The sequence below is a fragment of the Bison bison genome, unplaced genomic scaffold, assembly GCF_000754665.1.
Source record: "Bison bison bison isolate TAMUID 2011002044 unplaced genomic scaffold, Bison_UMD1.0 scf7180017864035, whole genome shotgun sequence".
Classification (NCBI taxonomy): domain Eukaryota; kingdom Metazoa; phylum Chordata; class Mammalia; order Artiodactyla; family Bovidae; genus Bison; species Bison bison.
The window spans coordinates 5,401,157-5,416,400 of NW_011494607.1; the positions used below are offsets into that span (position 1 = coordinate 5,401,157).

The 15,244-nt window shown below is 37.6% G+C and overlaps 1 protein-coding gene across 1 annotated transcript in view; it reads right to left on the reverse strand.

The window, feature by feature from the left end:
- Window positions 1–15,244, reverse strand: part of SNX14 (sorting nexin 14) — an 85,456-nt gene that overhangs the window by 19,560 nt on the left and 50,652 nt on the right. Inside the window, exons 18-21 of the mRNA XM_010834754.1 lie at window positions 14,097–14,298; window positions 10,368–10,451; window positions 8,727–8,827; window positions 6,893–7,004 (exon numbers count right to left, since the gene is read on the reverse strand). Coding sequence (XP_010833056.1) covers window positions 6,893–7,004; window positions 8,727–8,827; window positions 10,368–10,451; window positions 14,097–14,298 — 499 coding nt within the window. The remainder of the gene's footprint in view (window positions 1–6,892; window positions 7,005–8,726; window positions 8,828–10,367; window positions 10,452–14,096; window positions 14,299–15,244) is intronic.

Here is a 15,244-nt window from a genome sequence, read left to right on the forward strand (position 1 = left end):
ACTGGAAGGACTGATGTTGAAGCTGAAACTCCAGTACTTTGGCCACCTGATGCAAAGAGCTGACTCACTGGAAAAGACCCTGATGCTAGGAAAGATTGAGGGCAGGAGGAGAAGGGGACAACAGAAGATGAGATGGTTCGATGGCATCACCAACTCGATGGACATGGGTTTGGGTAGACTCTGAGAGTTGGTGATGGACAGGGAAGCCTGGCGTTCTGCAGTTCACGGGATCACAATGAGTCAGACATGGCTGAGCGACTGAACTGAACTGAACTACCTATGACTTTAAGACTACTGAGAGGATTTTTAGGAATGACAGGCTACTGCTGCATTTGGATTCTGTGTCATAGGGAATTTGCCCGGCCTTTATATAAACTTATAATTGAAACTCAGCAGGCTCAAACCGACAAACTGGTTTGGTCTCCAGATACTCAAAGGCTTTTACGGCTCTTCAGACTTCTCTCCTGCAAGCTCCTGCTTTGAGCTTGCCCACAGGGTTAGAATTTAATTTGTTTGTCCCTGAAAGAAAAAGTATGGCCTTGGGAGTTTTGATCCAACGCCAAAGGCCTCATCAGCAGCCTATAGGAGTGTATTCTTAAACTCTAAGGTTAATACTTGGATGACAGACAGTAGGCTTTCTTAAATATCAGTCGTTGTTAGAAGGACCAATAACTAAGCTTAAAGTTTGTGGAAATTTAAGTCTTTCCACTTTCCTTCCTAAAAAGGAAAATGAAACACCTGATCACGATTTTTCCCAATTTCTAACTTAAAACAATGCAGCTCTGGAAGATCTGATGGATACCTCATTAGACAATCCTGACATGGAAATATTTAGATGGCAGCTCTTTTATTTGGGCTGGGAAGCGTAAAGCAGGTTACGCCATGGTGACGATTGAAGAGGTTTTAGAAGCGAAATCTCTCCCCCAGGGAATGAGTGCTCAGCTAGCGGAGCTTGTGGCTCTGACCCAAGTTCTAGAGTTAAGCAAAGGGCAGCGAGTAAATATCTACACTAATTCTGCTGCTGCTGCTGCTAAGTCGCTTCAGTCATGTCCGACTCTGTGCGACCCCAGAGACGGCAGCCCACCAGGCTCCCCCATCCCTGGGATTTTCCAGGTAAGAACACTGGAGCGGGTTGCCATTTCCTCCTCCAATGCATGAAAGTGAAAAGTGAAAGTGAAGTCGCTCAGTCGCGTCCAAGTCCCAGACACCCCTTGGACTGCAGCCCACCAGGCTCCTCCGTCCACGGGACTTTCCAGGCAAGAGTACTGGAGTGGGGTGCCATTGCCTTCTAAGTATGCTTATTTGACTTTACATGCTTATGCTGCAATATGGAAAGAAAGACAATTTAAAATGGCAACAGGAGGACCTATTAAGCATTTCAGGGAGATTGAGAGACTTTTTACTGCTATATACTGTCCAAAAGAAGTAGCCTTTATGCATGGCAAAGGGCACAGCAGGGAAGGGAGTAAAGCAGCCTAGGGTAATCAGCTGACTGTCAAGCCAAAAAGGCAGAGCTTAATGAAACTCTTCACTGCAGACGCCTTTGATCTGGACAGGTCCTGTGGGACAGGAAAAACCACAAGATACTGAGGAAGAGTTAGGAAAATGTGAGAAAAGCGGAGCTAAGATTACTGATAAAGGATGATTACAGTCCGAGGATGGACGATTAATAATTCCTGAAAATGCTCAATGGAAAAGTCTTCCTAAAGCCTTGGAATTAACTAATTATGTAACTCGGCTCTCAGCTTTTCAACAGACATTAATGGAACTCTGGAAAGTGACTCCTGACCCAGCCTCTGAGTCAAGTACGCCTCTATCTGAGCCAGGAACTGAAGTCCTGATAAAAGTCCTGATTGGCCCTGTGATCTGGGGGCCAATCCCTTAAGCCCCTCTGGGAAGGCCCTTACCAGGTTATTCTTTGTTCTCCCACAGCTGTCAAAGTGCCAGGAATTGATTCATGGGTATACTGCACTCAAGTTAAGAGGTGGCACCCTGACCAGAACTAAGTGATGTCATTTTATGTTTTTATTTTCTATGCTCTGACTTTGTACTTTTCAGATGGGCCTGATAATCTATGTGAGCTTGCTTCTGCTGACTCCAAAAATCCTGAGTCTGCCATCTGATCCTCAAGACAATGCCTTCCTGTCCTGAGCTCACTCCCATGCTTCATTCCACAATCAGTCTAACTGCTGGGTCTGTGGAGCGCTCCCCTCTTCATCAGTGGAAGGCTTCCCGTGGTGGCATCTCCACTTCAAGGAAAGGACTTTCTCCAAGTCTGCGCATACCTTCAACAACAACAATCATATGTGATGCCTCTTCTTAATCTGATGACATCTAACAATCCTAAAATGGACTGGTGCAACACTTTGTACTTTAACTATGGACATAATGTGACTTTTAATTTTGATTATATACTGTCTTGGTTTAATGACTATTTTGCTACACAAGAAGGTAAATGGGTCTAGATCCGTGGCTTTTTACCTGATGTTTATCAAATATGGGATGAGGTTATATGGCCAACTCTTGAAAAGGGATGTCCAATATCTAACACTCCCATATGCTGGGAACCAACAGAGTCATCCCCAGAAGTTAGCCAACAATTTAATTATAATCATTGAAAACAATTGGGATTTTTGCCTCAGGAAATATGCAATGTAATCATTCCCATGTTTTCCAAGCCCAGTTCAGGTCCTCCCTTTGCCTGGCCAGGCACTGATTGGGACTGGATATCTCAGTCACGCTGCCTTGCTCCAAACGGGACCTACTGGATATATGGCCCTTACCTATGGGCGTGGCTTCCCCCTGGCTGGATAGGGAGATGCACCCTAGGTCTAGCTTTTACTCACAGCTTCCTATTTTCAGAGCTTCCAAAGAAACCTGCCAATTTGCCACACCTTAGAACTCGCTGGGCAAGGTCTGCTTTCCCTGTATGATTATTTGGCTGCAGTATTTGTTCCCTCTCTGGGAACTACAGATGTTATGCTATGAGTGGATGCCCTGACTAACTTTACTCAACAGGCTTTACAAGATTCTCAAAAAGCTATTTCAGCTCTTAATGCCGAACAAATACAAATTAGAAAGGTGGTTTAACAAAACAGATTGGCCTTCGATACTGTAACAGCTGCACAAGGAGGAACCTGTGCCATTATTCATAGCCAGTGCTGTGCATATATACCTGATATAAGCATTAACGTTACTCGCTTTACTAAACACATGAACAAGACGATTCAGGCTATGGATACTCCTGAAACCTCAATTGCCTCACTTTGGGAGATTTTAACTAGTTCCCCATGGTGGAAAACTATCCTAATTGCAATAATTCTGATAGTTCTGTTTTTTTTCTGTTTGCTCCCTGCATCTATAACTGCGTAGCTGGATTTGTTTCTAGTCGCATGAAGGCTCTTAAGTTACAAATGGTTGCTCAAACTCCTGCCACTGCGGCAGCTTCCTCCAACATGGGGCCCCTGGATCAGAGACCCTCAATATGAGGGTTAGGAGGGTATGTTGCCTCACTAAATTAGGGATGACGCCCCTTATCAGGTAGGAAGCAGTTACAGAACAAGAACAACGCCCCTTTCCCTAGGCAACACAATTCTCCTAAAACAAAAGGGGGGAATGAGAGGGTAACAGGCAGGAAGGCCAGGAGTCTCCAACCAGAGGTAATAGGCTGAAGGATCAGACATTTTTTATCTCTCTCTAAAGCAGCAGGAGAAAACAAACAAGTGTTAGATTTTTTTCCCCTTCTCTATACACATTTAAAAAGAGGTTTCTTTTAAAATTCTGTGCTGCCATGGAACAATACCTGGCTTCCACCTGAAACTTAACTCTTCTCAAACCTTGAGCTAACCAATGTGGTTTTTCTTAAGGAAATGTTTGTCTTAAGCTATGTTAATGAACTATGTATTTACCCTAGACTCTGTCTTCAAGTGGGTTCCCCTAAGACTCAGAACCCACTTGACAAACCAGTATGCTTTACTCATGCAAATGTTCTCTTAAGCTATGTTAATGAGACCGTACTGGCTTGGAACCGGGCCTTTCTTCAAGACTCATGTCAATCATTTTACAGCTCAGGACAACTCACCTTGTGCCAGTGTTATCTCAAAATGCATGTTGTGGGTAAGGGGTCTGGTGCCATTCTCTGAGTTTCGAGACATTTCCTTTCTCTAATTAGCAAATTGCTAGTAGCTTATATCATCTGGCTAAAGACTAGCAGGGGGCACTCCTTCTGTCCCCCTCTGATGTCTATGTCAGAATCTTTATCTCTTTTATACTTTAATAATACTTTATTTCACAAAAGCTCTGAGCGATCAAGCCTCATCACTGGCCCCAGACTGAATTCTTCTACTTTGGAGGCCAAGAATTGAGGCATCTTTCATGGCTCAGCGACAATCTTTCAAAGGACTGGAACAAGCCAAGTGTAGTAACTTCTAACAGGGTGAAGAGTTCATTATACAAATTTCTCTACTTTTGTGTATATATGTAATTGTCCACAAGAAATATTTTCAAAAGATATTAAGCAATGGTGAATATATAAAGATATCTAATTTTTGCAAAGACATTAAGCAATGGTAAATATATAAATGTATCTAATTTTTGCATTTAGTCAAAATGAAAAAAATTTATAAACACTGCTACGACATTTAAATTGGCTATTTGAATAGTCTGTGTTCTTGCTTTTAGATTAATATATATATTCTAATCCAGTTTGCCAGAATATTGTTTTGATCTTATCTCCAGGTTCCTTTTTTATAAAATATCAAACGTGATTTTTCTCAAGCATTTACAAATGACTGTCAAAATCCATCAAAACTGATTAATATAACTTAAATTTCTTTCAGTACAGTTTGGGAAAAAAGTAGACTCTAATGACAATAACAAAAGGCATACTAATGAAAACTAAAACAGAGACTGTTTTATAATATGAAAACCTCCAACCCCCTTGCCAGGGTATTTCTCCTTTGGTACCCCCAGAAATTACTCCCTCGCCTCAGAATTTCCAAAGTTCTTTAAATTATGGTGTTTCATACTGTGCTTCTCTCTTATACATGCTCTTCCTGAGCCAAAATTTTTACTCAATCTGATTTCAAACAACATCCAAATCTCTATTCATGCTTTCTGCTGCCTCTACTACTTTATAAAACTTCAACTGGATTCTATAAACTCAGTAAGTTTAGATCTGTCCTGTGCTGTGCTTAGTCGCTCAGTTGTGTCCGACTCTGCGACCCCATGGACTGTAGCCTGCCAGGCTACTCTGTCCATGGGGATTCTCCAAGCAAGAACACTAGAGTAGGTTGCTATGCCCTCCTCCAGGGGATCTTCCCAACCCAGGAATAGAACCCAGGTCTCCCCAACTGCTGATGGATTCCTTACTGTCCAAGCCACCAGGGAAGCCCAAGTTTAGAACTACTCTAAATTTATTCCATACCTCAGCAATAAACAGCATTTATTCAGTTATATAAACAGAAATCTGGCTCATATTTGATCATTTCTTCTCCTTCATTCAAACTGAGTCAGTAAACAGGTCTACCCAATTATATCTCTTAAACATTATATATGGCTTCCCTGGTGGCTCACTGGTAAAGAATCCACCTACCACTGCAGGAGAGGCGGGTTCAATTTCTGGGTTGGGAAGGTCCCCTGAAGAAGGAAATGGCAACCCACTCCAGTATTCTTGCCTGGAGAATTTCATGGACAGAGAAGCCTAGTGGACTACAGTCCATGGGGCAGCAAAAGAGTCGGACACAACATAGGGATTAAACAACAACAACCATCATATATAACCAAATACAAAATATTCTTGCATCTTCCCTCAGTAAGACACACACTAAATATTCTGCCTGAATTACATGTACTAATTTGGAGAGATCTAGATGAAAGCCAATTTATTCATTAGGTTATATATTTATACGTGTGTGTATATATAGAAACAAACGCACAAACTCTCTTAAAATGGGGCTTCCCCAATGGCTCAGTAGGTAAAGAATCTGCCTCCAATGCAGGAGACACAGGAAATGTGGATTTGATCCCTCCATCAGGAAGATCCCCTGGAGGAGAAAACGGCAATCCACTGTAGTATTCTTGCCTGAAAAATCCCATGACCAGAGGAGCCTAGCGGGCTATAGTCCAAAGAGCTGCAAGGAGAGTCGGACACGACTAAATGACAAAGCACAGCACATACTTAAAAATGACACTATACAGAATATATTTAGAAATAGTGCTTTTCTTCCATTATGATCTTTAACACTTTTATCCAAACTTTTCCAGCTTATTTTATTGCTTAGTCTGGATTAAACTTTATAAAGGAATCATGCTGTACACATTGTTTTGTGTCTTTGCTTTTACCCACACCATTCCAAGCAGCTACAATGTTATAGGTATTCATTGCTCTAAATATCCATTTTGTGAAGCTACTATAATTTATCTGTCTACTCTACTGCTGATAAACATTTGTATTATTTCCAGTTTTGGCCAACCCAATACCATAAACAATGCTGCTAAGAACATTCTTAAATATAAATACAAGATTCTCTCGAATATGTATCTCAGAGAGGAACTGCTATAAGATCATTTGATCTTATACCAAACTGGTTTTCCAAGTGGTTTTCCTTTTTCTTTTAACTGACTTTATGATATTTACAATTATTTTTCACTGATTTATAATATTACTTTCAAATGTACAACACAATCATTTAGTGTTTTTATAGACTATACTCCATTTAAAAATGTTACAAGTGGTTTTCCAATTTATATTCCCATTAACAGTATATAAGAAGTCCTTCAGAGCTTGATACATGGCTGCACTATATAAATTACTTTTCTAAATTAACCTGAAAATGCTGCTTCTTATCTTTTCAGTTTATCTTGTTCTATATGATTCTCTAAATTGACTTACCAAGATTTACGTCTGGTAGTATCTTATCAAGAAACTGTGTTTCCCCACCATTGGGAGAAAGAAAATCTGCCAGAAGTTGACTGTTACTCAATTCTGGATGTTGCAGAAGTTTCTTGATGAACAAAAACAGAAAAAAAGGGGGGGTGGGGAGGGAAACAGTTTCAAAAATCTAGAAGAGTCACGAAAACTACATTAAAATGATTTTTTTAACTAAGAACAATTTTAAATCTTCAAAAGCTGTTTTATATTCAGAATAATAACAAGATACATTTATGGAAAGATTATCACATAGCAGGTAAGACCCTTACAGTCAAACATGAAAGGGTTTGAATTCTGCTCTTCCTTCTGCTCAGTAGGTGTCCCTAGAGAAGCTCCTATATTGCCCAAGAGGTAGTTTCCTCATGTGTAGAATGAAGATAACACTACCTACTTCTAGCACTGTTAGATAAAGCATTTTAGCTCAGTACCTGACACACAGGAAGGAAGATTAAACATTAGCTAATATTATTTCTCAGTTTCTCAACTATGACAAGTACTATAATATCATACATCTTTCTTGATAATTAAAGAAAGCTGGTATAAAGGGTTTTGCAAAGAACTAAATGTGGAAATATGACATAACTTGGACTCTGTTGTCTGATCTTCTTGCAACACTATTTTCTTACAAGATAAAATTGATGTTTTAAAGCCAAATTTAACCCAGTATTACCTAATATTCAGTTCTGTAACTAAGAAACAGTTACAAAACTCTGAGCAGAAATCTATATAAATGAAATACCAGTACTACAACATTTAACTCCACATTACTGGAAAGTATTTCTTCTAGAAAGAGGTTCTCTTTTTCTTAGAAAGAATTAGTCGGTTCAAACAACAGGCTAATGATATCAACAAAGAAACAGGTTAACACTAGCACATGCTGTGTTCACATATCCTTACAGTAGTCAATGTATATTTCATATTTTAATTTTCCTACCACTAAAAAATTAAATAAAAAATACTTTCTGGATTGAAGTATTCATTGGTTCAAATACAGAAATTAAAATGTAAATACTCCTTTACAAAAAGTACTTATTATGGTTACTAAAAGGCATCCAAATTTAACTTAATTAACGATTAAAATTACAAAACTGCATGTCCAAATAAAGGACATTTTTTTTTTTTTAATAAAACAAAATCATCCATTCTTTGGTCTTAATCACTTGATTAAAGAAAAATGGTCTTTAATTTTAGCCAAGTCTCAAGTAAGTAACTTTAAAGCAGACGGTATCAATACTGGAATATCAATTACATTGTTTATACAACACAATGTACACACTGAAAAAAACGGAATTCAATTCCAAGTGGTGAATGGTAGAGAGTCAGAAGATTCCAAGTAACTAAAAAACACCTATGATTGCAACAACAACAAAAAAGTTGAGAAATAAAAATAGGAGGGGAAAATTCCAGAGTTCAGAAAGTGCTAAGGACAAAAATCAAACAAAAACTAAGAAAAAAATAACAAAAACAACCCAGTATTCTTAGAATGCATTTAATCTTTTACATCAAACTTTTCTTTCTTCCTCTCTCTCACTTTCTTTCTCTCTCTCACTCTTTAACTTCCCACGCCTAAAGTTTTAAAATAAGCCCAATACAAGACTTATTTCCTCTAAGAAAATAACTGGTATTTCACTGGTTATCCATCTTTTTTAAAAAAGCACACTCTTAACAGTAATTCATTTCTACACGGGAAAAAATTTTTTTAATAAAAGAATTCTAGAAATCCACACTGACAGGTGTTTGTGAGGCAAAGCAAAAACTAAACTAGAGGATGTTTTAAATTAAGTTGGTGCCATACCTGCAGATATTCCTGAAATTCTTCTCTCTTAGACTTTAAGAACTCATAATTTTTAGGGCCAATGATCCTCTTAGAAGGAAGCTGGGCATCAGGAAATGTGCCTGAAATTAATACATATGAAAGTTATTACTATACCCTGCTATTATTTTAAAAACCCTATTTATAGTTTACCATGGCAAGTTCAGATTCACAGTCCCACCTTGTAGAGATGTGGCATTATCCCTTAAATAATTTTGAAAAAGTCAGAGACCTGATTTCAAAAGTCAGAAGACAAGACCAAAGAACTTGAGTTTATTAATATCCACAATATTACCACCTGTTGTTGACACAGATTTACTTAGCCATCTACACTAGCAAAAAAGCTTCCAAAAATTATCATGAGATTATTTTTAAATTGATGGGATTTTATTACACAAAATCCTACTAAAATAAATATCCACTGTCTTATGGGGGGAAATGCAGCATTTTGCCAATGCTATATAAACTTAAAAAACAACATTTAAAAACCATGGACATGTTTTCTCAGATAGGGTCAACTTTGGAAATTTTAGTACCAAAAAGGAAAAACAATCAACTTTGGTTGATCTAGGATTTTAAATTATGGAGATAAACAATCTTTTCTCAACTCTAAATCTAAAGGAAAAGTCTCAGAGAAAGACCAAGACAAGGATGGCATTGTACCAGACTGACAAAGGCAAAGAGAAAACCATTTAAGGACAAGTACGAACTCGAAATCTAAGGAAAGGGTATGCAGCCGGACCCTTTATTTTTTATCTTTCTATAATCTCCTTATTGTGCATTTTAGTCTTGTAGCAAGGTACAGTTTTCAGAACCAACCTGAATTTGGATCAGGGTACACTCCACAGAACTTTTTTAAAATAAAAAGATTTCAAAGACACAATTCAAACACACCAATTTACATATAAAACAACTGGAAACACTTCATGACTATAAGCCTAATATTAACTCCAATAAATGGAGAGAGAAGAGAGACTGAGAGATTTCCCTGAGAGGCTAAGACTCCATGATCCTAATGCAAGAGGCCCAGTTTCAATCCCTGGTCAAGGAACTATATCCCACATGCCACGACTAAGACTAGGAGCAGCCAAAGAAAATTGTAAATATTAAAAAACAACAACAACCACAACACAGAGACAAACTGAGAAGAGGAAGAACTCGAAAGAAAGAGTGTTCTACTTTTCTGATTGAGCTCTATGTTTTTAAAACATATAACTACAAGGTTTTGGTTTGGTTTTCTTCCCATATTTAAATCTAAGATTGAACCAAAATACTTGCTATGCTGCATAGCAAACACATTTTCCACAGAGGAATACAGCAAAAGAACAGATGGCAGCTCTAAAATGCCTGCTGTAAATTCTCTACCACTGTCTTAAATTTTAGCATCATTCTTACTTGAAAAGCAATAAATTTTCATTGTAAAAACTTGAAAAAGATAAATAAGCAGAAATAGGATAAAAACAGTACACTGCTATTATCACTAGGAGCATACACAAGTGTCACTGTTACATTTCCTTATTACAGTTCAATTAAAATTAGAAAGTAACTTTAGAAAGCTGGTTCAATGGCTTTCAGGAAAGCTAATGCTGAAATGTAATGCTTTATACAAAAAGGACAACATACCATGAAATTCTGTTAGTTTTGATTCAAGTACATAGAATTCAAGATATCTTCTATAGACAGACCAATGTTCAGGCTCATGCCCAACTGTAAAATGAATGAATACACACTGAGAAATATGTAATTTTACAAACCACTATTAAAAGAATGTACTATTTATAACAGTAAGTATACAAAGCTAGAAACTACCCCAGTCTTAATAATTTATTATTTCTTGGGAATTCCCTGGGGGTCCAGTGGTTAGGACTCCATGCTTCATCTGCAGAGAGCATGGGTTCAACCCCTGGTCAATGAACTAAGATCCTGCACGCCATGCCAGGCCAAACAGATAATAATAATAATTTACTGTTTCTTGGCTTCACATTATTAATATATTTTACCCTATATTTTAATTTTAAGAAACTTAGAAGAGCTTGATAAATTTCAGCTATTTATGAGATTATCACAATAATATATACATTTTTTCCTATAATGGTATCAGAGAATTTATAAACTTCAAAAAAGCTTAATTTTTAAATGTCACAAAAATTATGCATTTAATAAAAATTTATAATCAATTTTGGAGCTCTCAAACACCGACTGTCAAGAACTAACACAGTACAGAACAGCACTATCCAATAGAACTTTCTGCATTTCTGAAAACATTCTATATTATCTGTACTAACATTATAGCTATTAGTCAACACATTGCTATTGACCACTTGAAATGTGGCTAGTGTAAAAGAAACTGAATTTTTAATATTAATTTAATTCAACTGCCACATGTGACTTGTGACTCAAAAATTGGAAGCACAAAATAATGGTTTAAAGAATGAGTCAGGTCACACTGCCTATTTTTGTCCCAATTCCCCCACTTACTGACTATGTAAATTTGAACACTTAACCTCACTGTTCTTCCCTGGTGGCTCAGTTGGTAAAGAATCCAGCTACAGTGTAAGACACCAGGTTCGATCCCAGATCCAGGAAGATCCCTAGAGAAGGAAATGACAACCCCCTCCTGTATTCTTGCCTGGAAAATACCATGGACAGAGGAGCCTGGCGGGCTACAGTCCATGGGGTTGCAAAAGAGTCAGACATGACTTAGCGACTAAACAACACTGTGCTTTAGTTTGCTTATAATAAAAAGAATTGTACCTATTACATTAAAGAATCCACCTACAGAGCTTTTTGTAAGGTGCACAGCACAGAGCACCCCAAAAAATGTTAATGGCAATTATGAGCAACTCATGTCATTCAAGCATAAATCTGGAAATGCAATGTATTAACTAAACCCACAATAACTCAAAACTAACACCTATATTCAGAAAAACCAACCTGATACAGTTACAACCTATTAAGCAAATACTGTTCTTCTTCTTGAATATGCATCTTAGAAGATCTATATTGTATTCAGTTTTGGTTTTTAAAATCCTGAAATTGGTATTCTGCTATACATCCTGCTCACAGCATTCTCCTTGGGCTTCCCTGGTGGCTCAGACAGTAAAGAAACTGTCTGCAATGCAGGAGACCTGGGTTCGATCCCTAGGTAGGGAAGATCCCCTGGTGAAGGAAAAGGCTATCCACTCCAGTATTCTTGCCTGGAGAATTCCATGGACAGAGAAGCCTGGCAGGCTACAGTCCACGGGCTGCAAAGAGTTGCACACAAACGACCAACTGTCACTTTTACTTTTCACTTATACATATAAAATCAATGCAGCATTTAAACGATACACCTTTTTTATCCTTCATAGGGCATGGCTTCCCAAGAGCACATTACATTTTCAGTAACAGTCTGCAGCACAGCTGACAAAAATTATCTTAGAATACAAGTTTTAAGATAACTTCATTTCAATTTTATGTTGAATTAAGCCAAATTTTAAAAAATAAAGCAAAAAAAAAAAAAAGGCAGTTGTGCAAAAGGCAAAAACAAAAGTAAATTCCCAAAATATTTTAAAGTATATCACATATAAAACTTTCAAAAGGAGAAAATACTACATGCTTACATAAATTTATTTATATTGGAGGGGAGGTCCAAGATGGCAGTACAGGAAGATGCTAGATTCAGTACCTCCAACAGATGACATACCAAGTCTACAGCTACATATGGATCATTTCCCTCTGAAAAAGATCTTAAAACTAGAAGAACTGTTTCTCCACCACAAAGGATAAAAGCGCTATACTGAGACAAGTAAGAAGGGCAGACACACAATCTTAGCAAAAAACCGTATCCTTAACTTTTTAAAAAATAAATAAGGGGAATTATTAGCACTGACCTATCTTCATACTATCTAAGTAACTGGAAATAGTAATCACTTCTCCACTCCTCTCTCAAACCCATTTCCTAACAGTACCATGAAATTTTTTCCTTCTTTCCTCACAGACTGTTCCCTCTTCCTGAGATCAACTTTATAGCTTTCTGCTCTCATTCCCAAAATGTGCTCACTTTTGATGTGTTTTTACTTATACAGACTGTCTCCTCTCTGGGATAAGCCCAGGGTGGTGACTATACAGCTATGGAGGCTGTTTATCCCTGTCTCTGCTGCAAGCCACGGCTAAAATCAACAAAAGAAAAAAGACAGCAAAACATAAAGAACACTTATAAGCTGTGTTTGATCATATTTTTATCAATTACTATACGCCACAACAATGGAGGAGAAATGCTGTCTTAATCAAATTGGTTTAATGACTGTGTGGATCACAATAAACTGTGGAAAATTCTGAAAGAGATGGGAATACCAGACCACCTGATCTGCCTCTTGAGAAATTTGTATGCAGGTCAGGAAGCAACAGTTAGAACTGGACATAGGAGTACGTCAAGGCTGTATATTGTCACCCTGTTTATTTAACTTATATGCAGAGTACATCATGAGAAACGCTGGACTGGAAGAAACACAAGCTGGAATCAAGACTGCCGGGAGAAATATCAATAACCTCAGATATGCAGATGACACCACCCTTATGGCAGAAAGTGAAGAGGAACTCAAAAGCCTCTTGATGAAAGTGAAAGTGGAGAGTGAAAAAGTTGGGTTAAAGCTCAACATTCAGAAAACGAAGATCATGGTACACGGTCCCATCACTTCATGGGAAATAGATGGGGAAACAGTGGAAACAGTGTCAGACTTTATTTTTCTGGGCTCCAAAGTCACTACAGATGGTGACTGCAGCCATGAAATTAAAAGACGCTTACTCCTTGGAAGGAAAGTTATGACCAACCTAGGTAACATATTCAAAAGCAGAGACATTACTTTGCCAACAAAGGTTTGTCTAGTCAAGGCTATGATTTTTCCTGTGGTCATGTATGGATGTGGGAGTTGGACTGTGAAGAAGGCTGAGCACCGAAGAATTGATGCTTTTGAACTATGGTGTTGGAGAAGAATCTTGAGAGTCCCTTGGGCTGCAAGGAGATCCAACCAGTCCATTCTGAAGGAGATCAGCCCTGGGATTTCTTTGGAAGGAATGATGCTAAAGCTGAAACTCCAGTACTTTGGCCACCTCATGCGAAGAGCTGACTCATTGGAAAACACCCTGATGCTGAGAGGGATTGGGGGCAGGAGGAGAAGGGGACGACAGAGGATGAGATGGCTGGATGGCATCACTGACTCAATGGACGTGAGTCTGGGTGAACTCCGGGAGTTGGTGATGGACAGGGAGGCCTGGCGTGCTGCGATTCATGGGGTCGCAAAGAGTTGGACACGACTGAGCGATTGATCTGATCTGATCTGATAGTGCTTTATGCATTAATAATAATAATACCTGCTCTTCTATCATTTCTTTCAACATCAATACAAAACACTGGTATTCTCTCCTTTTTCTCCCTTCTTTCAGAGGAAGTATCTTCAAAAAAGTCTACATATGGAATGCTAATTTTCCATGCAGCAAGGTTTCGAGGAGTGTTAGGTGTGTTCACAGCTTCCACTGGAGAATCATCTTCCATTACAACGATACCTTCTTCAATCTGAAAGAAAAAGAATCAGAAAAAAATTTAGTATTTCCAGGACCTTTACACCTACAGCATATGAGATACACTATAAAGCAATGTGCCACTATAAAGCCTATACTTTGTAATACTTTTAAAATTAAGTGATATCAAATTTTCTACTGAAAATGTAAAGATAAGAAACTAAAACTAGCAAGTTACTAGAATCGATTTCATATTTTGATACATCAGCCGTATATGAAAATTCAATAGAAAACACATACATCAGCAATTATAGGAAAAGATATTAAAACTACACAAATATAGGTAAATATTTAATTTGGTAGTGAGTAGTAGAAAATTATTGTACGGATATCTTTCATTTAGAGATGCATAATTTTGTGATGATAGCCACTGACGGAAATTGCACAGACAAACTGGAAATATACTGTACCTGGATATACCAGGTACAAATCTTTTGTAAAGCATTTTGGCAATACGTATTTATAAAAAGCCATAAAACAGTTTCGATCAAGTAATCCCATTTCTGGGAACTTAGAAAGTATTTATTTAGAAATATGAAAGTATTTAAGTATTAGAAAGTATGAAAGTATTTATTCTAAATAATTTTTTAAACTGTGAAAAAGGCACAAGTAAAAAATATATTCACTGCAGCATTAAATAATATTGGAAAAAGGTCTGAAGGCAATCTATTTCTATAGAATTGTTTTCTGCATCTCCTGGCTTCAAAATTTTAATCATATAAATGTTTAAAATAAATTCTTTAAAATATTTTTGAAGAAATATTATTTTTAAAAGAAAGCAGTGTTACACATGTTCTAGAAATATACATGCAGAAAGAAATGGAAAAAATGTACTTCATTAAATTCGAAGAGAACCTCTGAATTGACACATAATATCTGGTCACCTAGACATCTCTGATTCATGTTAAAGGGGGCAAATTTTACAGACAAAACACAATCAT